Source organism: Mesoplodon mirus (genome assembly GCF_964341445.2).
Source record: "Mesoplodon mirus genome assembly, chromosome: 12".
Taxonomy (NCBI): domain Eukaryota; kingdom Metazoa; phylum Chordata; class Mammalia; order Artiodactyla; family Ziphiidae; genus Mesoplodon; species Mesoplodon mirus.
Window position 1 is genome coordinate 5880294 of NC_138988.1, and position 22233 is coordinate 5902526.

At 46.8% G+C, this 22233-nt stretch overlaps 1 protein-coding gene across 3 annotated transcripts in view; it reads left to right on the plus strand.

Annotated features, from left to right (window-relative positions):
* The window catches only part of VGLL4 (vestigial like family member 4), a 155100-nt gene that overhangs the window by 109887 nt on the left and 22980 nt on the right, over positions 1-22233 (plus strand). For all 3 annotated transcript variants that reach the window (XM_082638760.1, XM_082638761.1, XM_082638759.1), the window contains one exon: positions 6778-6967. In XM_082638760.1, coding sequence (XP_082494886.1) covers positions 6778-6967 — 190 coding nt within the window. The remainder of the gene's footprint in view (positions 1-6777; positions 6968-22233) is intronic.

Below are 22233 nucleotides of genomic sequence, written 5' to 3' on the forward strand. Positions count from 1 at the left end.
CCACTGTGTCATGTCCGCCAAAGAAAACCAGTCCTATCAGAATATGCCACTTGATGATAGACAAACTTCAGTTTTAGCTATATTATAATGTAGGAAATAAGGAGTCTTAGAAGCTTTTTTTTTTTTTTTTTTTTTTTGCATTACGCGGGCCTCTCACTGTTGTGGCCTCTCCCATTGCAGAGCACAGGCTCCGGACGCACAGGCTCAGCGGCCATGGGTCACGGGCCCAGCCGCTCCGCGGCATGTGGGATCTTCCCGGACCGGGGCACGAACCTGTGTCCCCTGCATTGACAGGCGGACTCTCAACCACTGCGCCACCAGGGAAGCCCCTTAGAAGCTTTTAAATATGGCAAGAATGGGATTCTGAAACGAGGCTGCACATTCCTGTGGGTCTCATCCCTCTGCCTTGGTCTCTCTTCTCCGACTCCATTTCTGACTTTGAGAGCAGGATTTTCCTTCTAATATTTCAGCAGAATCATTATACAGCACATCATAAAGCTAAGTGGTTTTCTTTTTTCTTTCTCTCTGTTAAACTTTTTTTAATTGAAATTAATATATGCTGATTCTTGTGAAATCTTGGGCCCAAATCCTTGCTCATCTTCAAAACTGGGAGAAACATTTAAGGAATATTTTTGATCCATACACTAGAACTGCTACCATGACTAAAAACAGCAATTAAGTAAATTTTTTGTATCCATTAGGCATTGTTCTTCAGCATCACATACCTGGATAAGATTATGTTCTGTTAAAAAGGCCAGATATATTTTAAAAGTTGAGCTTCTTTAGTTATAATTGTAACTTAAAAAAAAAGTTAAATTGACAATTGTAGCTAAGCCAACTTGAGAAATTTAAAATACTGGGTTCCTCAGCTCAAACTCCCTCCTCTTGTTTGTTCTTGACAAAGAAAGATCATTTCTCCTTTTTCAATTACCAAACCATTGTGAGATTTAGAATACACATGAGCACAAAAGAAAGAAGTCTTTTATACACCAAGATAAGTTCCTTTTGGTGTGTATTTTTTTTCCTTCCCTGCTTGTGGTCAGGGTCTGTATAAGTTTCATCATTTGTTTTTCTGACAGCGCTTTGCACAGCCTTTGGCATGTAATAGACACTCAAACACAATCTGATTAAAAGCTGAGCTGGAGCTTAATAGGACTCTGATGAATCCAAGTGTCTACATAACCTCAAGCACTTCTGCTTTGATTTGTTTTAACTTGATAAATATTTAGAAAATTATCTGACTGACAGAGAGATGTGGCTATAATAACAAAAGGTTTATTTTTATTTCAGGGAAAATTAATGGATGCTTGTTCTTATTTAACAGTTAATTGTAGAAAAACCTGAGAGAGAAAAGGATCTCGTAATACTGGGATCTTCTTTCATCTACTTATAAATACAGCTTTATTGAAATATAATTCACATTACCTTACAATTCACCCATTTAAAGTATACAATTCAGTGGATTTTAGTGTATTCACAGAGGTATGCAACCTTCACCACAATAAATTTTAGAACATTTTCTTATCACCCGCAAGAGAAACCCTGCCCTCAGTAGCAGCCATGTCCCACCCCTCACTTCTCCCAGCCCCCAGCAACCACTAATCTACTTTCTGTCTCTATGCATTTGCCTTTCCTGGACGTTCCATAAAATGGAACCCGATGGTATGTGGGCTTTTGTGCTGGCTTCTTTCACTCAGCTACTGTTTTCTAGGTTCATCCATGTCATAGCATGAACCAGTACTTCATTCCTTCTTGTAGCTGAGTAACATTCTATTGTATGGATATACCACATTTTTTATATTTGTTCATTGTTGATGGATAGTTGGGTTTTGGGCTATAATGAATAATGCTGCTGGGAACATTCATGTGTAAGTTTTGTGTGAGTATGTGTTTTCATTTCTTTTGGATATATACCTGGGAGAGTAGTTGCTGGGTCTGTGTTTAACCATTTGAGGAACTGCCCCAAGTGGTTTTCCCCAGCACCCGCACATTTCACATTTGCTCCAGGAGGACACGAGGTTTCTAATCTCTCCACATCCTCATCAACACTTGTCCTCTGTCTTTTCATCCTAGCCCTCCTAGTGGCTGTGTGGTGGTGTCTCATTGTGGTTCTGTTTTGTGTTTCCCTGACGTCTAGCGATGTTGAAGATCTTTCCTTGTGCTTCTTGGCCATTCTCTTCTTTGGAGAAAGTTCCTGTCAAATACTTTCCTTTTTTTAAAAAATTAATTAATTAATTAATTAATTTATTTTTGGCTGTGTCGGGTCTTCGTTTCTGTGCGAGGGCTTTCTCTAGTTGCGGCAAGCGGGGGCCACTCTTCATCGCGGTGCGCGGGCCTCTCACTATCACGGCCTCTCTTGTTGCGGAGCACAGGCTCCAGATGCGCAGGCTCAGTAGTTGTGGCTCACGGGCCCAGTCGCTCCGCGGCATGTGGGATCCTTCCAGACCAGGGCTCGAACCCGTGTCCCCTGCATCGGCAGGCAGATTCTCAACCACTACGCCACCAGGGAAGCCCTACTTTCCTATTTTTAAATCGGGTTATCTTTCTATTGTTGAGTTGTAAGAGTTCTTTATATAAATATATCCTTAAATAGATCTTTAAAAATTCCTTATTCTACATTATCTTTGATCTTTAACGTACCTCAGAACTCTATAACCTGGGCACCCCTTGCCTCATTTACTCATTGTCAGTGTATACTAACCATCTGCTGCATGGGATATATTGTGCTCTGTGTTCTAAGGATAGAAAATGAATAAAGTGTCCCTTACTTCAAGGGGCACAGAACAAAGTGGGAAGGGAAGGGCCACAGTGATAAATTTCCGTGGGTATTCAGGAAGAGAGATGACTTTGAGATTGAGGAATCAAGGAAGGCAACCTGACGGAGATAGCATTTTAAGTGGCCTTTGCAGGATGTGTGGGATTCAACACAAGAAGATTAGGGGAAGAACCTGAGTAAAGATCTTTAGTTCTCTGTGGAATGGTGACTAGTCTAGTTTAACTTTTAGGGCTGAAATTTTCAGAGCTTAGAAAGAGGAATACTAGGAACACAGATCGGAAACATAGCTGGGACCAGATGTTGACTTTGAATGCTGAAGCAGTCTGGATAGTGTTTTATCAGTGACTGGCAAGCTGCTGGCTGTTTGGGTGAGGATGGGGTGATGTTCTCACAGCGGAGCCTTGGAAGGCTGTGTCTACAGAAGGTGTAGGATGAATTGGGGGTGGCGGGATTGAAGGCAGTGCTGCTGTGTTTCTCTCTTGGAAACTGACACATGCATTAGAAGACAAGAAGGAACTCCTGGGAAAATTATTTAATCTTGTGGTTTCCAAATTTATTTGACCATGGATTCACTTTTTTTTTTTTTTTTTTACATGTAAGATCTGAGGTACGTACTTTGGGTTTTGATGTCTTAGTTCAGTATTTCACAAGTAATAATTTCATAGTAAATGTTGGTTGGTTGGTTGGTTACTTGATTGATTACAGGACTGTGGACCATAGAATTGGGTCTGAAGGAATATGAGATATTAGCTAGTCTGTCCCCTGGTTGGATGGAGGCCCAGAGGGGGGAAGTACGTGCCCATATTTGCCTGATTCTAAATAAAGGGAGGGTATCCCACAGGTGCCTTGACTCCCAGATCAAATGTACTCCTTGAGCTTCCCTGTTGGTGCAGTGGATAAGAATCTGCCCACCAGTGCAGCAGACACAGGTTCGAGCCCTGGTCTGGGAAGATCCCACATGCCGCGGAGCAGCTAGGCCCATGAGCCACAATTACTGAGCCTGCGCATCTGGAGCCTGTGCTCAGTAACAAGAGAGGCTGCGATAGTGAGAGGCCCGCACACCGCGATGAAGAGTGGCCCCCGCTTGCCACAACTAGAGAAAGCCCTCGCACAGAAACAAAGACCCAACATAGCCATAAATAAATAAATAAATAAATATAAAGGGAAAAAAATTTTTTAAATGTACTCCTCAGTTTTACTAAAATAATTTTAACCATGTTTTGCTACGTACACACTGACAACAGCAAATCCTGCTCTACAATACCCGGCGTTGGGCCAGGGCCCTCTCCAGGGGGGCCCGGAGATGAATGAAGGCGTGTAACTGAGCAGACCTGCCTGCCCTTCTAACTGTGGCTCTTTTCCTCCTGCCCCTAGTTCCTTTGTGCTGAGCCGTGTGTGGGGCTTGCACAGTGTTTAGGAAGGAGGTGTTAGCCTGATAGGCAGAGGGCATGGTTCTTGCTACAGTTAACCTGTTCACGTGTGACCCTGAGTGGGTGACTCCATCTGTCACACGAGGGAATCCAACACTAACGGCATGCATGTCCCCATCATCTCTAGAGGAGCCCCCCTCCCCCCAGGGGAGGAGGACCACCTGTGGTTCCTTCGTGGGTCCTTTACCCGCCCGGTTACCAATCTCCAGTGTTTTCAGAGGATTCCTGTGGACTTTCTCTGCCAGACACCAGCAATTCAGTCTCAAGATAAGCAATGCCTCCATTTGATGAACTTAAATGCAAACAAGCCCAAGAACTTGTACAAGGATGGAAATTGGGGAGTGAAGCAGGAATGTTATCCTTACCCCAAGAGTTTTGCTCTTCACGTAACAGTGATTGCTTGTGTAATGAGAGACTCTTTCTTTTTTGGGGGGATTCGACTTCGTTGATGTGGTGGCGATTTTCCATGGCAACTGTCATTGCCACACATCTGGCACCTGATGAAATGGCTCCCAAAGCCGGGGGGTCCACACAGAGTGCTCCTCATCCCACTTATCCTGCCAAGGATGTGGAGAAACGCTGGGTGGAGGGTGCGCTGGCGCTGTGCCTTGTGGATGAGGCTTGATTTGCAGTTGTTGGGTTTCTCAGGGTATCACCAGGGCTCCTCCAGAAGTTGACCGGCTTACTGATGCTCTGTGGAGAAGGAGAGAATGAGAAGGGGGGCGGCTTTCGAAAGGATATTTTCTAATTTATTAAGGTACAGATATTAGCACTGCTGTTTGTTTGTTTAAACCAAAAATGACTTAATAGGTAGTAGAGGTCAACCAAAATCCTACTGAGTTTCTGAGTGTAGCAGGCCAGCATAGGGCTTGTGTTTTAGGTATTTCATTTAAAATGGAAAGTTCCAGTTTGCTCTGGGGCCAGAATCCTTAAAAGAAATCCTGACTGTGGAGGTGTATTATGGGTGACTGTATATTTGCTAGTTTATATCTTGCTGACTAAATTGGCAAAATTTCTATTTTTCCTGGTAAAATTAAGAAGGCATTTTCCCCTCCTTTCCCTAACAAAATCGTATTTGTCATATGTGTGTGAAGCAAACGGCTGTTAAAACTGTCCACGCATTCTGTGATGATACGAAAATTAGTGGTGGCAAACAAAGATTTCCTTTCTTAGGTACCACAGGCCTCAGATGAAGTCGACTTTATCCTAATGTGACTCTCAAATTGTGACCAAGTGGAAACAAAATTGGTCAGGCCTTAGAGGCCAATATGAAAAGCACAACAGGTTATTATTTGTGAAAATTTTAGGTACTCAGCCCCCCATGACTTAGAAAGCTTGATGTTTTCTCTTAAAGTAACTATTACTCTTGCTTATAAATTTTAGAAAGTATATAACCATTCTTTTTTTTTTTTTTTTTTTTTTTTTTTTTTTTTTTTTTGCGGTACGCGGGCTTCTCACTGTTGTGGCCTCTCCCGCTGCGGCGCACAGGCTCCGGACGCGCAGGCTCAGCGGCCATGGCTCACGGGCGCAGCCGCTCCGCGGCATGTGGGATCCTCCCAGACTGGGGCACGAACCCGTGTCCCCTGCATCGGCAGGCGGACTCTCAACCACTTGCGCCACCAGGGAAGCCCTATAACCATTCTTGTAATGAAAGGTTATGCTTATTTTAATTCATAACAAGGCACAAAGTTATCTCTTCACACAAAGCCTTTCTAAAACGGGAATGAAAAACAGCAAGATGTCAAATCAGATCAAAATGTGAACTCTGATCGTGAGTGTCTGACTTTGAAAATATTTTGAGAACAGCACACGTGCATTAAGCTGGTGAGAGATTATCCACAGAAACTTAGTCCTGATAATAATCATATTTTTAGCATGCCATTTTTAGTGTACCGTAAGAACAAAATATGTATTTCCCATTAAACAATGTATTTTTGTTTGTTTTAACATTGGGGGCAAACATGTGAACTATTAACCCATCAATTTTCCTCATTCTTAAAAAAAATAACATACCAAAGACATAATAAAAGTGTAACATGCAAGAAAAGTGAGTTTAGTGGTTTAATGAACCCACGGTTAGGTCATCATACTCTTACAGCTATGCAGTTGAATACCCACAAATCAAAAGACCTCTGTTGTTTTCAATTAACTTTTGAGATGGTTTATGTTTGATACTCTCTCTGTCCCCAGTTACTTTATTGCAACTTTTTATTTTAAACTCTCCCCTAAAAAGTTATTGAAGAAATGGTAGGTATGTGATGTGATGGATGTGTTAGCTCTGGTGGTAACGTTTTGCAGTATATAAGTGTATCAGATCAACACGTTGTTCACCTTAAACTGACACAATGATATATGTCAGTGATGTCTCAATAACGCTGGGGGAGAAAAGAGCGACTGTGCTGGGAAACCATGTTTATGTAGAAGGGCTCACGCTTGGCAGCTCCCCGGGGCCCGGGCGCATTTTGAGAATGGCAGCCCGTCCTGTTGCCAGAAACTTTCCCCCGGGAGTCGGGCAGGGGTGGGGGCGTGTCTCCTGCTTGGTGACACGTGTCTCTCTTTCTCTCTGCTCAGGTGAAGCTGCTCTCAGGGGGGAGCCCCGGCTGCAGACCCTGCCCGTGGCCTCGGCCCTCACTAGTCACCGCACGGGGCCCCCGCCCATCAGTCCCAGCAAGAGGAAGTTCACCGTGGAGCCCGGCGACGACGAGCTGGACTGTGAAAGTGACCATGCTTCCAAGATGAGTCGCATCTTCGCCCCCCACCTGTAAGTGCCCCCCTCACTGAAGCGGGTCCTGGGCCACGGTTCTCTTGCCGCTCTGTGCCGCTGACTCGGAAGGGGAGAGATGCCCGCTGCTCCCCCGCCAGGAGCGGGCATTAAACCGGTGTTAACAGCTCCAGGAGAGGTGACCTCTCAGCTCCTTCCAACGCATGTGTGCGGCCATTCGAGCGTGTTCCCCAGAGGAGCTACCTTTCCCTAGAGCGGCTTGGGGACGTTGTCTGGAAGCCTTGGCTTCTCTTGCCTGCTCACTGCCGGCTGCTTGCGCGGGGGGCCGGTCCCCACCGAGTGTTCTTAGGGGCCGGGGCAGTGGCCGAAGGGGCGAGCGCCGGGCCATCGCTGTGAAATGCTGGCTCAGGAGCCCCAGTTGTGCACCCTGAGAAGTAGGTGTGCAGCCGCAGCTGTGTGCCCCACGGTGGGGAGGGCGCTTTTCGTGCTGGGGACGCGAGGCTGCTCCGCGCGGCTGAGGGCGGTTCCTCCCGCGCGCAGAGGTGCGGTGGTGCCCGGGCGGCGGCCCTGCCCCTCCGTCGCCGCCCTCTCCTAAGGCCTCCGCGTGCGTTGCTTCAACTCCCTGCGCCTCAGTGTCCACCTTTGCTGAGACGAAAGTTCTGTGACCCGATGCGGCATCACCACGTTTGTATTTGGAAACCGGCGCGCTGTATCTGGGCTCCTCGTTGTGTTTCTCACACGCACGCCTCGAGGAGGGACCGCATGCTTCTTCGGAGGTCTGGCGGGCTCGGAGACCCCCAGGCAGCTGCGTGGAGAGGCTGGCCTGGCGGTTGGGCGGCCGGTGGGTCGTCTGGGGTCTTGGCAGAGGGCAGAGGCCGCCCTGACGGCTGGCAGGAGCGCGCTGTCTGTCTGGGTAAAAGGCGCTGCCCCTTTCTCCTCGCCACACGTGAGTTAATGTATAGTGATTACTCAGGCTGCTCGGCCATATCCCCAGTTCTTCGAGGATGCTGCCGTTCCTGGCAGGAACGTGGAGCGCATAGTCCGGGCTCCTCGCTGGAGGCGGGGACCTAGCACGGTTCGAGGGGGCCGGTCGCGCCAGCAGCCCTCGGCATTGCCGGCATTCCAGCGCGCTGGCCTGTGTGTGTAGTCATGAGACGTACTGACAGCGGTATTTCTCTATCCTCAGTAAATCACTGTAGTGTTAGTCAGAGGCTGAGCCTGCAGTCTGGAGCCCTGGAATTTGCTACGATCAGGAATCCAGCAACAAGGCTCTGCAAAACAATGACCTCTCGCAAAGAGGGAGAGGCTCATAATTTAGATCCTGGGCGTCCAACTGTTTGGAGTTCATTCTTTTGTTACTAGGAATCTCTTCCTCTCTCCAAACCCAAATAAGAGACATTTGGTCCTTTTCTCTCTCTCTCTCTCTCTCTTTTTTTTTTTTTAAATGAAGAAAGGGGGAGGTGGCTCTGAGATAGTAGGTTTTGTGATCAAGCATGCCTTAGTTTCAATCCCAATTCTGCCACTTTCCATCTTTGTGGCCTTGGACAATCACTTAATTTATCTGGGCCCGATATCCTTCTCTGTAAAATGGCAATGCTGACAGTTCATGTATAGAGCTATTGTGAGCAGTAGAGTGAAAATATGCAAGGAGTTGGGCCCAGTACAATACTCAGTTGATGATAGTTACTGCTTTTATTATTAATGAGTCCATTATTCAGATACGGGTAATGATAGGGAATAAGAGCCTGTTACAGTGAATGTAATGTTTGAAAGTCATAATGTCTGGGTTAACATCCCAGATTCCTTATCTTTCAATGGGAGTAATAGTGGTTCCTTCCTGAAAGGAAGATGGTAAGTGCTTAGTGCAGTGCCTGGCAGATGATAAGCAGAGCTTTCGTCATTGTTAGTATTATTAGAATGTCGAAGCATTTAGAGAATGATTTTGTAACTCCTTGGGTGGTTACACATGTGACCTTGATGCACAGATCTGTGATGACGCTGTAAATAATTTAAAGTGTAAGTAATAGAATTGCAGAGTTCACGTGCAACTCACAATGGATGTCATCATGCACAGGTTTAGAAAAACAGAAATGGCAGCGCCCCCTGGGCCAACTCCCTGGACTCAAAGAGGAAAGGTGGGCAGTGTCACTTGTTCGCCGCAGGTTAATTCCTCATCTCAGTAACGTTACTGATGTTTCCATGTGTGTTTTCTAAGCGCTGAATGACCAGTTTCACAGTCAGGTTTAAAAGATGCTGCACCTCTTACTTCTCCATGGGTTAGGGTACTTAAGTGCATTGTTTGATTTGATGAAATGTTTCCTGTTTGCACTATAGTGTGTCCCCTCCTTTTTATTTAAGATATCCAAGAAACTTCCTATGCTAAATTACAGATTCATATGAAGAGGGTCTCAGAGATGCATGCTTCAGCTGCATTTCACTATAACCATCATATTGAGATATTTTCCAGTAGAGAGATGGAGAGATTGACCCAAGGTAGGAAGCTACAGAGTATGACTAACTTTCATTTGATTTGATTCAGGGAGGAGGGGGAGAGAGAAGAGGTTTGCCTAGTGATTTCTCCAGAACTTGGAAATTGAGGATTCCTGGGTCATTTGAACTCTTTATTTTCTTATTGAAAGGGTGACCCTGAGAAATTTTTTTGTTTTGTTCCCTAAGTGTTAAGAACATGAATGTCTTATTTGGGAGTTGAAAAGTACTCTTATCTGCCATAGAAATAAAGTAGATCAAGGTATGAGGCAAGGGGTAGAGTGGGGTTCGTCTTGTGGAAATGTCAGTAAGTAATTTTTTCTACGACCTTGGTATTCAAGTGTGATCTGGTGAGGAAGAGCTCGCCCTTCCCCCTGTCTATCATCCATATGGCCTCGGGGATTCCTGTTTTATTTGGTGAGTTGAGCTGTCCCTGATGTGGCAGATAAGAGCCCCTTCAACTGACTCATGTGTCCTTCTTACATGCCTTCCCCCACCACCCCTTTTTTGAGCACTTCCTCATTGATTGGCAGACCGGATGTTCATCTTGTAACTTACCTGCTTCAGCCATGGAATCGGCCATTTCTCCTGGGGACCCTAATTCCTTTCAGTGGGGAGTAATATTTAGAAGCCAAGATCTGGGTGCTAAGTGTAACTGTGGTGCCATTGCCTCTAGACTTGAGCTGTCTAATACAGTAGACACAGTTGCATGTGGCAGATCACACTTAACATTAAATTAAGTTTAAAAAATCAGTTTCTCAGTTGCAGTAGCCACATTTCCAGCTCAGTAGCGACATGTGGCTAGTGGCTAGCACGTTGGACAGAACACACATAGAACATTTCTACCATCACAGAAAGTTCTGTTGAACAGCATGGTTTCTAGACTCTGTGGAAAGAGCCAGGGACTCATGAGTTCATTTTAATACTCCAGGTGTAATCCAACCCCACGGAGTTCTTCCTCACCCTCCCCTATTCCATATTTGTATCTCCCTGATGCCAACAACTTCAACCCATTTACTTAGTGCTCAGTCCTACCGTACACTTAAAAGAGTTTCAGAATTGCTACGCCTGTACCACTCTGAAAAACAAACCTGCTAAAAAGAGTTCAAGATTTGTTGGTGTTTTTTTTCCCCTGGTGCTGAGGGTATAATAGTAGCCTCTTTTGAAGTACCAACTTCAAGTTACCTCCCCTCCCCACTTCAGTGTTGTGTTAATTACAATCTATAATTAATTTCTGTTGGCACTCAGTCGGAGATCTTTTCCCATCCTTGTTGATTTCATTTTTTGAATATGTAAAACTATTAACATGCTTCTAAAAATCAAGACTGTGTAATCATATTGCTGTATAAATAAGTGAAGTCATTATGCTGTACACCTTAAGCCTACACAGTGCTATCTATCAATTATGTCTTAATGAGACTGAAAGAAAAAAAAGTCAAAACTATGCTTAAAAGTACTAGAGGAGGGCTTCCCTGGTGGCACAGTGGTTGAGAGTCTGCCTGCCGATGCAGGGGACGTGATTTCGTCCTCTGGTCTAGGAAGATCCCACATGCCGCGGAGCGGCTGGGCCCATGAGCCATGGCCGCTGAGCCTGTGCGTCCGGAGCCTGTGCTCCGCAACAGGAGAGGCCACGAGAGTGAGAGGCCCGCGTTCCGCAAAAACAAAACAAAACAAAACAAAACAAACAAAAAGTACTAGAGGAGTATTATTCCCTTCCCTGTTTCCTTCACTGCTCTTGTTCCCTAACCCTGAAGGCGATTACCCTTCTTGTGTGTCTTCTGTTAAAGTAAGCAGATACATGAATATTCTCTCATTCCCTTTCTTTCTTACACACAAGGTGCCATACTTTGTATACTCACTTGAGCTCAAGTGTTTTCAGTCAACCATGTATTGTGGAAATCGCTTCATGCCAGTTTCTCATCCTTGTTTGCAACTGCATAGTACTCCATTGCACGCATATGCCATGGTGGGTTCAGCTAACCCCCTTTGTTTGGACATTTAGATAATATTTTATAATAATAATGCTGCAGTGGATAATCTTGTGCATTTGTAATATATTGTGTATTTGTAATACAATTAAGACTCTTGAAGGCTAACAATTGATGCAGTATAACAACATGCTGAATTCATGCTGGTTTTGAGACTTAGTCTAGGCTGCTTGGCTGGTAGAACCTGGTGAGAGTTCTGTGCTGAAGAGTATAGTCTAAGATGGCTTTCAATTTTCACCTCTGTGTGTGAGTGATGGATATGTAGCTGAACTCTTCACTCAGTTACCTGTGAGAGGAAGGGAATGTATATTGAGTGCTTACTCTATACTGGCCCTATGCCAGACACTTTAAGCATGTTATCTCATTTAACCCTTACAATAAGTGTGTCCCTTTAAGATGGGGTGTGTGTGTGTGTGTGTGTGTATTACAGAAGCAGAAATTGAGAGCATAACGTGTCCAAAGTGATGGAGTTGGGATTAACCTTGCTGTGTGTGACACCGAAACCAATCATCACGTGATGTCACAGCTGTATCTCACCTGAGACAAGATGACATGCATCTTAAAGATGGACATCACATATTTAGGGTGACATTTGACCATTCTAGTGTCTGGCACATGGCAGGTGCTAAATAATTTCTGTGTTGAATTGAAAATTAGACCCACTATCCAGAGAATGTGCTCTTTGAGCTCATTTCCCAATTGGAAGAGGCATCCTCTTTTTGATCAGTGCTATATAAATGTGCAAAATAGTTGCCCCTGGCCTCAGAACAGGGCAAAACCCATAAGCTCACACTGAGATCAAAGCCACGGTCACTGGCCTTGTGCTGTAACGGCTATGCTCGCCCCAGAAGGCGTGAACAATCCAAGCTGAAAGAGGCAGGGCCCAGCGAAAGGAAACATGACCCCTTCTTGCTGGTGTTGCTCCTTTGAAATCCTTTCCTGGTGTGAAATGTGTCCCCTGATGTTGTCTTTGCTCCTGTGGCCATGCCTTTGCAGTGTTTCTCAAGTCTGATGGAGCCGATCCTGGTGTATCCTCGAGTGTGTTCTCCAGGCTCGGGTCTTCGGTTCCCTTTGCTCCTCCCCTTTCTCTTCTTCCTTCTCCTTTGCTTTCTTCTTCCCTTAACCTCCTATTCTTATTCTTTTTTTTTTTTTTCCTCCCTTGGTCTCAGTCACTTCCCTCTTGACCCCATAAGAGTGAACAGAAAAAGAGGGAAAAACAGACTCAAAACCAGTAATTCTTGCAGCTTGACAGAAGGTTGGAGGAAGCCTTTGAAATCACATTCTGGGTGGGATTTAGAAACTCGGTTTAAAAAAAAACAAAACCTTATTGATTACTGACTAGAATGGACATTTTTTCCCCCCAGAGGGATTGATTGTGTAGATGGTACCTCAGGTGTTCAGGAGTATCTAGTTTGTAAAGTATATGCATAATCGTTGGCAACACCATCATGCTCTGTTCAGTGATTCTCCATTTCTTGTATCTCTTTAGTACCTTTAGTACTGATGTGTATGAACATGCTTTCCCAGGGGACTGTTAGTCCACAGACTTCATGAAAGTAGAGGAAGCAATTCCTCATTTCAATTTAAAACCAGACCCAGAGGGAATGTATGGTGCAGCCACTATGGAAAACAGTATGGAGGTTCCTTAAAAAACTAAAGTTAGAGCTAGCATATGATGCAGCAATCCCACTCCTGGGCATATATCGGGAAAAGATGAAATCTCTAATTCGAAAAGACACATGCACCCCTATGTTCATAGCAGCACTATTTACAATAGCCAAGACATGGAAGCAACCTAAGTGTCCATCAACAGATGAATGGATAAATATATATATACTGCATATGTATACTACATATATACCATTGAATATTACTCAGCCATAAAAAAGAATGAAATATTGCCATTGGCAACAACATGGATGGACCTAGAGACTATCATACTAAGTGAAGTAAGTTGGACAGAGAAAGACAAATATTATATGATAGCACTTATATGTGGAATCTAAAAATAACACAAATGAACTTACTTATAAAACAGAAACAGACTCACAGACATAGAAAACAAACTTGTGGTTACCAAAGGGGAAAGGTGTGGGGAGAGGGATAAATTAGGAGTACAGGATTAACAGATACTATGTGCAAAATAGATAGACAACAAGGATTTACTGTATAGCCCAGGGAACTATATTCACTATCTTGTAATAACCTATAGTGGAAAAGAATCTGAAAAAGATGATTTATATATGTGTGTGTGTATATATATAGTTATATATATATATATATATATATATATATAACCTAGTCGCTTTGTTGTACACCTGAAACTGACACAATATTGTAAATCAACTATAGTTTAAATTAAAAAAAAAAACCAGCTAGACCCAGAGGAAATTAAAAAGTTGGGGTTATTTTAGTACCTTGACCTAACAGCAGCTGAGACTTTAAAAGGTAAACAGTAATGTGTTCTTATTAGGTAAACAGTAGTACGTATTTATAGGCAGAGCATGTTATTGCTGTGTCCATGTCTACATAAGCCTTAGAGGGAGTCAGAATTTTCATCACTGAGAATGCTGATAGGTCAGGATTCCCAGCATCCAGAGAATCAAGAGAGCCTTTGTATCAGGGCTTATTCGTGACCGTGACTATCTGTTGAGCCTGATTGTGTACCAAGCCCTGTGCAGAATGTTTCATGGGCGTGATCTCCTTGCGTCCTCTCAACCCTGTGATGTAGATGCTATGATTATCCCTCTTTTGCAGGTGGTAAAACTGAGGCTCAGCGAGGTTTGTAACTTGCTCAAGGTCACAGAGCTAGCTAGTTGGGAACGGAGCCAGGAATCAAAACCCAGCCTGGCTGTTCCTGGAGCCAGCGCTGTTAGGAACCATGTTACATTGATGATGAAGAGCGCATGCATCCAGCTGCTGTGAATTGTTTGATACAGGAGCTTAACGCCTTGTGGTTTTGGATGATCTGCTGGGTGAGCATTCCCCACACAGCGGAGTGATGCTTTGGAGATGACGGGTGGAGAGTGGTCGTTGGAGCACGCGGTGACGGGCTGCAGGCGAGTAAGCGTGGAAGGGCTCTGAGAGCGCGAGGCAGGTCCATCCGCCCTGCACGGCGAGGCTTCCCTGCAGGGACGATGGGAGGAAGAGCAGCTGTTGATCTTCCCCTGAAGAGGCTGAAAGGGCATCTCTGTGCAGGTGAGAGCCCCATGTGAACAGAGGAGGCTTTCCTTCATGCTCAGGAAAGTGCTTTTGAAATTGTGTTCTGGGGACTTCCCTGGTGGTCCAGTGGTAAAGAATCCGCCTTCCAACGCAGGGGACGCGGGTTCGATCCCTGGTCGGGGAATTAGGTTCCCACACGCCATGGGGTGGCTAGGCCCGTGCGCCACAACTGTTGAGCTCGCGTGCCTCAGTGAGAGAGCCCGCGTGCCACAACTACATGAGCCCATGCACCCTGGAGCCTGCGCGCCACAACTAGAGAGAGAAAAAACCTGCACGCCACCGCTAGAGAGAAGCCCGCACGTTGCAACGAAAGATCCCGCATGCCTCAACGAAGATCCCGCGTGCGGCCACTAAGACCCAAGGCAGCCAAAAAAAAAAAGAAATTGTGTTCTGGTTTAAAATCTCTGACCCAATATTAAGTTAGTGGCACAGGCCAATAGTAACGTTAGTCTAAAGACGCAGACTGGGGCATTTTAAAATTTGCTTTAAATATATGAAGACATTTCCCCCCCACTACAGATTTCATAAATCAAGGACTTTTGAAATAGAATCCCTCAGACTATGTGCTTTCTCTTTTTCTCCCACATCCTTTTTGGCATCGTCTGAACTTGGGAAGTTTTAGCCCCGAAATTCTCTCCTCTTCTGCGCTTTCACACACAATCGTGTAAGTCTTCCTACAAGTGTTCTGGGATTTAAGAGGATATTTTATAGCCTTAATTTTAGTTATCCTAAATAACTAACTCAGAAACTGAGATATTGTTAATTTTTTATTTTTAAATCCCCCCAACGTACAGCAAGTATGTGTATTTATTTTGAAAAGTAAATGAGAGGGGAGCCTGGGTCTTTAATGAGTGCGTCTGTGGGGTGTCAGAAGGGCTTCGTGTGAGGCTGACTTTGCCCTGCACTGGAGCTAGGGCTGCGGGTCAGCCTTAACGGGGGTGGAAATGAAGCTGGTTTTTACAGCCACTCTGTGCGACATTAAAGGCGCATCTGTGTGTTGCATGTGAGTGTTTTGCTAATGAAGTGTGGTACCTTTAAATAAAGGTCACGGGCCCGACCTCTGTTGTGTGGGTTTCTTGTTTGTCAGGCTAGAGGCATTTTCTCATTTTCACAGTTCAGCCGAAAACAAAGACCTCCTTATCCGAGCAGGGCGCTATGCTCTTAAGAGCTGACATCAGCCTTTTCCCAGCAGGCATCATTTCTGCCTTAAGAGTCTTTGCAGAGAGCTCGGAAGGCAGAGAACCGTCCTGCCACTGGCGTTGTTCTGGCCAAATGACACACAGGAGGCAGAAATGCCAAGCGTGCCAACAGTCAAGGCAGCAGAATAAAGGACCGTCATCGCGTGTCTGTTCTCATCTGCTCTGAGGACCTCTAGGCTCTTCCGTATCACAGAGCTTATAGAAGTGGGACGAGAACCTTGAAAAGGGGGGACTTCTTTACTAGAGAGGCATTAAAGAACCTTTGGGATCCATCAGAGAACTTTCATTAGCATGTGTAAAGACACTTTTTAAGACGTCTCACTAAGATGGAAAAAAAGAAAAAGAGTGTTTTTAGGTTGCTGGATTAAGTCAAAGGCATTTGTTCCGAAGTTGAGGAAACAACACAACATAGGGTTTGGCCGGTTCCCCCTCCTGCCCTGATTCTCCAGGCGCCTCAGCCCCTTTTAGAGCGCCGTCCCCATGAAGGTGCATCTGTGCCGGGGACACAAACGGCAGCTATATTTACACGCAGAGGATTAGTCCTGTTGCTTTGTGAGCGCACAGGCCTCTTGTTGCTGCAGTGTGGAGCCAGCCTGTCCTGAGAGCGTATCAGGTGCCGTCACTTTAGTAGCTCTGACTGAGGACCAGACGGAGGAGTGCTCAGAAGTGTGTCTCCTGTGAGTGTCGGTGGTTCTTTGATGTCCCTCTGGGTCCTGCTCGTAAACCCGTGGTCTCCTGCGCTGCCTGCGGCTGGCACACAGTGAGGTGGTGGCCGAGTCCCGCGTGCTGTGTTTCGTGTAATGTTTGTTTCATGACTGCCAGTACTTTGGTCCCTTATCTTCGGGTACACACACACACACACAAACGCAACACACGTTCTCTCTCCCTCTCTCTCTCCCTCCCTCTCCCTCCCTCTCCGTCTCTCTGTGTCTCTGTCTCTCTCTGTCTCTCTCTCAGTTTCTCCACAGATTGTCTCCAAAGCATAATTAAAGAGCTCAGTGTTGCAGTAAGGGTTTGGGTCTGGCAGGAGCTAGAAACCTTGGCAAACAAGGGATCTGGATTCTGGATCCGAGCCTCCATGGCCCCAGCAGAGGCCCCGTGCACCGCAGACTAGAGGGGGATGGATTTCGCTACCGTGCTCTCCTCTGACTTCTCTGCCTCCTGCCTTGCTTTCCTTGAAGAGATCTAAGAATACAACTAACAGATCCACAGAGAAACCAGATCAGGGCCAAGTGGAAGCAGCAAACCAGCTCGTAGTTGGTCAGGTCACTTCAGAAGCACGTCTGAGGCTGAACCCTCTTTGCTCCCCCAAACCTGTCCCTGTCGTTGAACCCGTCGAGGGAGGGTCGTGGGCTTTTCTAACTCATCGGAAGTCGTTTCCTTGGGACCACCAAGGTGACCCCTCAGGGGTGCAGGGCACTGCTGCCCGTCGAGTGCCTCAGGGCCCTCTTACCTCAAGATGCTCGAAGGACAGAGAGTGTTCCCCGGCCAGAGTTTGGGAAGCGCCCAACCCGATCTCCTGAGTCTGCCTGTGTGGTTGGCGCCAGTCAGGCTCTGAGAGTCTGAGGTGCAGAGACGTGGTTTAGCCCAGGGTTTCTCAAATGTAACTCGCCATGGGATACTCGATTCCTTTCTCACGAGCCCTGTTAGCAATATTCCGGGGGGCAAACTTGCCTAACAAAATGAGCATTTTATTTGGTTTCAAAATTCTATTATGAACGTGCAGACTCGCAAGGTTCTGGTGCCGTACAGCTTAGGTATGTGATGACAGGATCGTGTGATCCCTTGGTTTGGGGCTGTAGGGTGCCAGCTTTCACGCTCAGGGCTTCCAGCGAAGTTCACTGAGGCCAGGGAGGCTGAGGACGCCCGGGGCCCCATTGTCCCCTGACCGTGTGCCCCTCACCTTCCTTCCTCACCCACTGCCTTCCCTCCGAGCTGTTTCTAGGGGTGGATTGTCTCCACTTCCGTGTCCATTCCCCAGTCCAGCGCCGTGATCCGGACCATCAGCGTTAATGAAACTTCTCTCCCTCCCTCGCTGGTGCCCCGCTGGTCGCCCGATGCAGGGGGAACCTGATCCAGGTTATCTTATTTGACTTCCTGTTCCATTGGAAGCCTCTTCTCCCTTGGTTTCCTTGGCCCCTTTCTTGCTTTCATTGGTTCCCCTCCCAGTTCTCTGGCTCCTCCGTTCAGGATCTCTCAAAGGCTCGTCATTAATCCATCCTCCAGGGCTCCGTTCTTCTCACTGCACAGACCCTGGAAAGAAGTCATATGCCAGCTCATGCCTTGATGTACCACTAGAGGTGGAGGGTTCCTAGATCTTTATGTCCGGCTGAGGCCAAACCTCCACACCCCCAGAGCCGCCTGCCTTCCGGATAGTGTATGTGCCCCTCAGGCTCAGAGTTGCCCCACCGGCCGTGACTTTATAGGCTCCTTCTCCTCCAGCGCGTCCCCAGGTCTGTCCCCCATCTTCACGGCAGGGCGGCCGTCCGTCTTTCCACTTGCCCTGAAGTCACCTCGCTCTTCTTCCATCTGGTCTCCCGTGGCTGCTCTCTCTCTGCCCCCTGTTAAATCAGTCTGCTGAATCTTTTCCACGAAGCTCCTGGCCTCGGCCATGGCTTAGACCCCCATTCCCATGGCAGTGCCCTCCCTACTGGTCTTGGCACTTGAGTGCAGAAGAAGGTTTCTGAAGTCTTCCTCTCTGCTTGGAATCCTCCCACGGCTCCCCTCGGCTCCAGGGGACCCCAAGCAGACCCCCGCCTGCAGGAGCTTCCGCGTTGCCTGCTGAGGTGCCGCCCACTGCTGTCCTTCGTCACTTTTCTTGCCTCCTTCTCTTCGCAAAGGGCGGTTCCTTCTGCGTCAAGGCGAACAGTTCTATGCATAGAACGATCACACTTTGCCATCCCTTATCGTGTCTGTCCCACCTGCGCGCCCAGCATAGCGCCCGAGGCCTTCTAGGTGCTAAGTAAATGTTTCCATGAAACGTGGCCCTCGGAGGGCACTGTCAGTAAGAATTGCTTTCTTCTTTACTTTTTTTCTTTTTTAAAAATATTTATTTATTTATGGCTGTGACGGGTCTTAGTTGTGGCGCGCGGGCTTAGTTGCCCCACGGCATGTGGGATCTTAGTTCCCCGACCAGGGATCGAACCCGCGTCTCCTGCATTTGAAGGCGGACTCCTAACCACTGGACCACCAAGGAAATCCCAAGAATCGCTTTCAAGTATGCAATGAGCCCTGAGTGGCACCACTTACTGTACTTCTGTGTTTTCTGTGTGGCCCTGATGTTTCATTCAGGGAACCCCTGGAACAGAGAACCCCACCGCCACTACGTGTCCTGCCTTCCTCCCCGGACCCCTGTTCCCCCCAAACAGAAACGTGCAAATCCCTAGTACCTGGGCATGTGCACACTTAATAATCGGAATCACTGGCTCTGCCTGAGATGCTGGCTTTGGATCAGATGCTCTTATCCCAGTGCTGACCCTGAGTAATAAGCCTTCAGAGTTTATTGTAGGAATGAATTTTCCCCCGCTCCTCCCTCTGTTTATATTTCTTCCTGTGCATCTTGCTCTGATCCCAGTGTGAGCACCAGGTAAGGTGTATAGAAATGAGAAATCCAGTTCAGGTGGGTGCATCTCGCAGGTCAGAGGGATGGCCAGACACTTGTGGGTGTAAACAATAGTTCTGGCCATGCTAGAAAAGCCAGCAGATCTCTGCTCAGGTGTTTATTACTTCTGGAGTTCTTTAAATCTACCTAAAAAGTTCTCAAAGCCAAAGCGTTTTTCAACCATCTCATAGTAGAGCTGTGGTGTGTATTTTATTTGTGTGTGACCACTTTGGGTGCTAGCTCTAGGGCAAGTTATGTCAAGTGACCGCAGCGCAGAGGCTCTGTGTTCTGACCGTGTAACACGGGTGCATGGTGCTGATGCTCTGTGGCTCTGTGATTGGCATGTATTTCTTGAGAGCCTCCGTGGAGGGCAAGGCAACATTCACTGATGGGCAATGGCTCTGGCTCATTTTTGACAGTAAGATAAAATCCAGGTTATGGGGCTTCCCTGGTGGCGCAGTGGTTGGGAGTCTGCCTGCCGATGCAGGGGACGCGGGTTCGTGCCCCGGTCCAGGAGGATCCCGCGTGCCGTGGAGCAGTTGGGCCCGTGAGCCATGGCCGCTGAGCCTGCACGTCCGGAGCCTGTGCTCCGCGGCCGGAGAGGCCGCAACGGTGAGAGGCCCGCGTACCGCAAAAAAAAAAAAAAAAAAAATCCAGGTTATGTAGGGTGACCTTCAGGCACTTTGGTGACCTCTCCTAAACTCCCTTTCCCAGAATTATTCTCAGTAGATGGCCCTCTTGGACTATCAATTGTCAAAAGCCTCCTTTACCATGATTATGTTTAAAAGAAGTTATCCGAATCCCCGCCATTATACGCCTTTGAGCAAGCTCCACATGGTGTGAGAAGCGATCCTCCCCAACTCACGGTGGGCAGTCTGGGTTGTTCACCTGCTTTGGAACTTCCACTGTGAGGCTAATATTTGAAACCAGCATTTTCATGGCCAAGGGCGTCTTAATGTGTGCGGTGTGGCCCTCGCCATCTCCCAGGTTCCTCTTCACACCCCGTGTCAGGGTTCCCAGCCTCCCTGGTTGCCTGTACTTTAACTTTGATCTTTCTAAACATGCCACCAAATTTGGTGAGTGTCTGACCTGCCATCCTCCCCAGCATGTCATTTTGGAAAAAGTTCAGATCTACAGAAACATTAAACTGGTACCATGAGCACCCACATATCGTTCACTGGCTTTACTAGTTGTGAATATTCTGCCACATTTGCTTTCTCTTTTGTACGCGTCGTAGACAGTGATGCGATCTAACGTAGTACATGTGTTCACATTCGAGAATGCTCTCTAGGGATGTTTTCCTTTACATTCAGGGCGCAGTTAGGAGCCACACATTGCATTTTGTTGTTGTGCCTCCAAGTGCTCTTTGATCTAGGACAGCTTTCCCCATGCTGCAGGGTGGATGGTGGTGGCGTTGGGGGACGAGGGAGGCGGGGTCCTGGGCAGGGGCAGCCCTGATGTCACTCCTTGGGAAAGTCGCCCTTTGGAACCAGCCAGACCGACAGCAGGGGCCTGTCTGTCCACACTGGGAGGGATGACGTTGTTGTACGTGATAAATAAAGCACGTATTCAGGATGTGCCTGTGGTTGTTACGTGGGGGGAAGGGTGAGTTCAGAAATGGACAAGGCAGAGGGAGAGAAGTCAGGTTGAAGGAGGAGTCGGAGCGATTGGAACAGGACGTGGCTGAGCTGTAAGGAACAGATGTAAATGTCTCCGCCTGCTCCGAGATAACTCATCAGCTTTTCATATATTTTTATCACAGCCCCAAAGGCTCATTTCTGTTTCTAGCCAACAATCCCAGGGGTTTTACTTACAAAAAAAAAAAAAAAAAAAAAAAAAAAGCAACAACCCGGCACCTTCCCTCATTCGCGGCAAAGGTGGGGCGTTGCCCTATTCTCCTCCTCCCTAAACCTGCAAAACTCTAATAGACCGATTTCCTGTGAGACCCCCGGTTTCTTAGATATAATTGATTCGAAGCTCAGGTGAAGTCTCTTGACTGTGAAAACTGGTAGCATTTGGGGGAGTGGAGGGAGGGTTCTTCTAATTTTCAGTAGTGAATTTGATGTCTAATAAAACCGACCTCAGAATTTCTGAGACTCGATGTTAACTCCTTGGGGGTGCCGTGATGGAGGCCTCGACGGTGGCTGTGGGGTTTCTCACCCGAACTTGGAGCGCATGGTGGGCTGGGTGGGCGGCAGGGTCTCCCAGGCGGGCATCTTGCCCGGTGCAGGGCTGGGGGCAGGGGGTGCCTTCCTCCTCCTGTTGCCCAGATCCCAGAACGCCTTATTTTTTCTTTTTTGAGCATTAGTTGTTTGACTCTTCTTTCATTTCCAAGAAATGTAGTAGAGTATCCTTCCAGTAAATTCCCCCACTTAGCCTAAGCTAGCAGGCCTTGTTTAATGTTGCTTGTGACCAAAAGAACTTGTTAACAAATACAGATACTGGGGCTGTTTACAATGTTTCGCTATTATTTGTGATACTTCTGGGGCCGTCGCTGTACATCCTTTCTTGTTCACATCTCGTATTCCCCGTTTCTAGAAGTAGAATTTCTGGGTCGGACAGCACCCATTTCTGCTTCCGTGCATCCTGCCAGCTCGTCTCTAGTAGGTTAGCTCACTGACATTCCACTGGCAACTCTATGCATGTGCCTGTCACCCACAGCATCACAAAGGTGACTGTTAATGTGTATTTAATTTTTGCAGGTTTCATAGGAGAATCATTGTGGTAACTTGTCTTTTTTTTTTTCTTTCTGATACTAGGAAACTTGAATGATCTTTTCATATTTTCATTGACCATTTGGATTTCTTC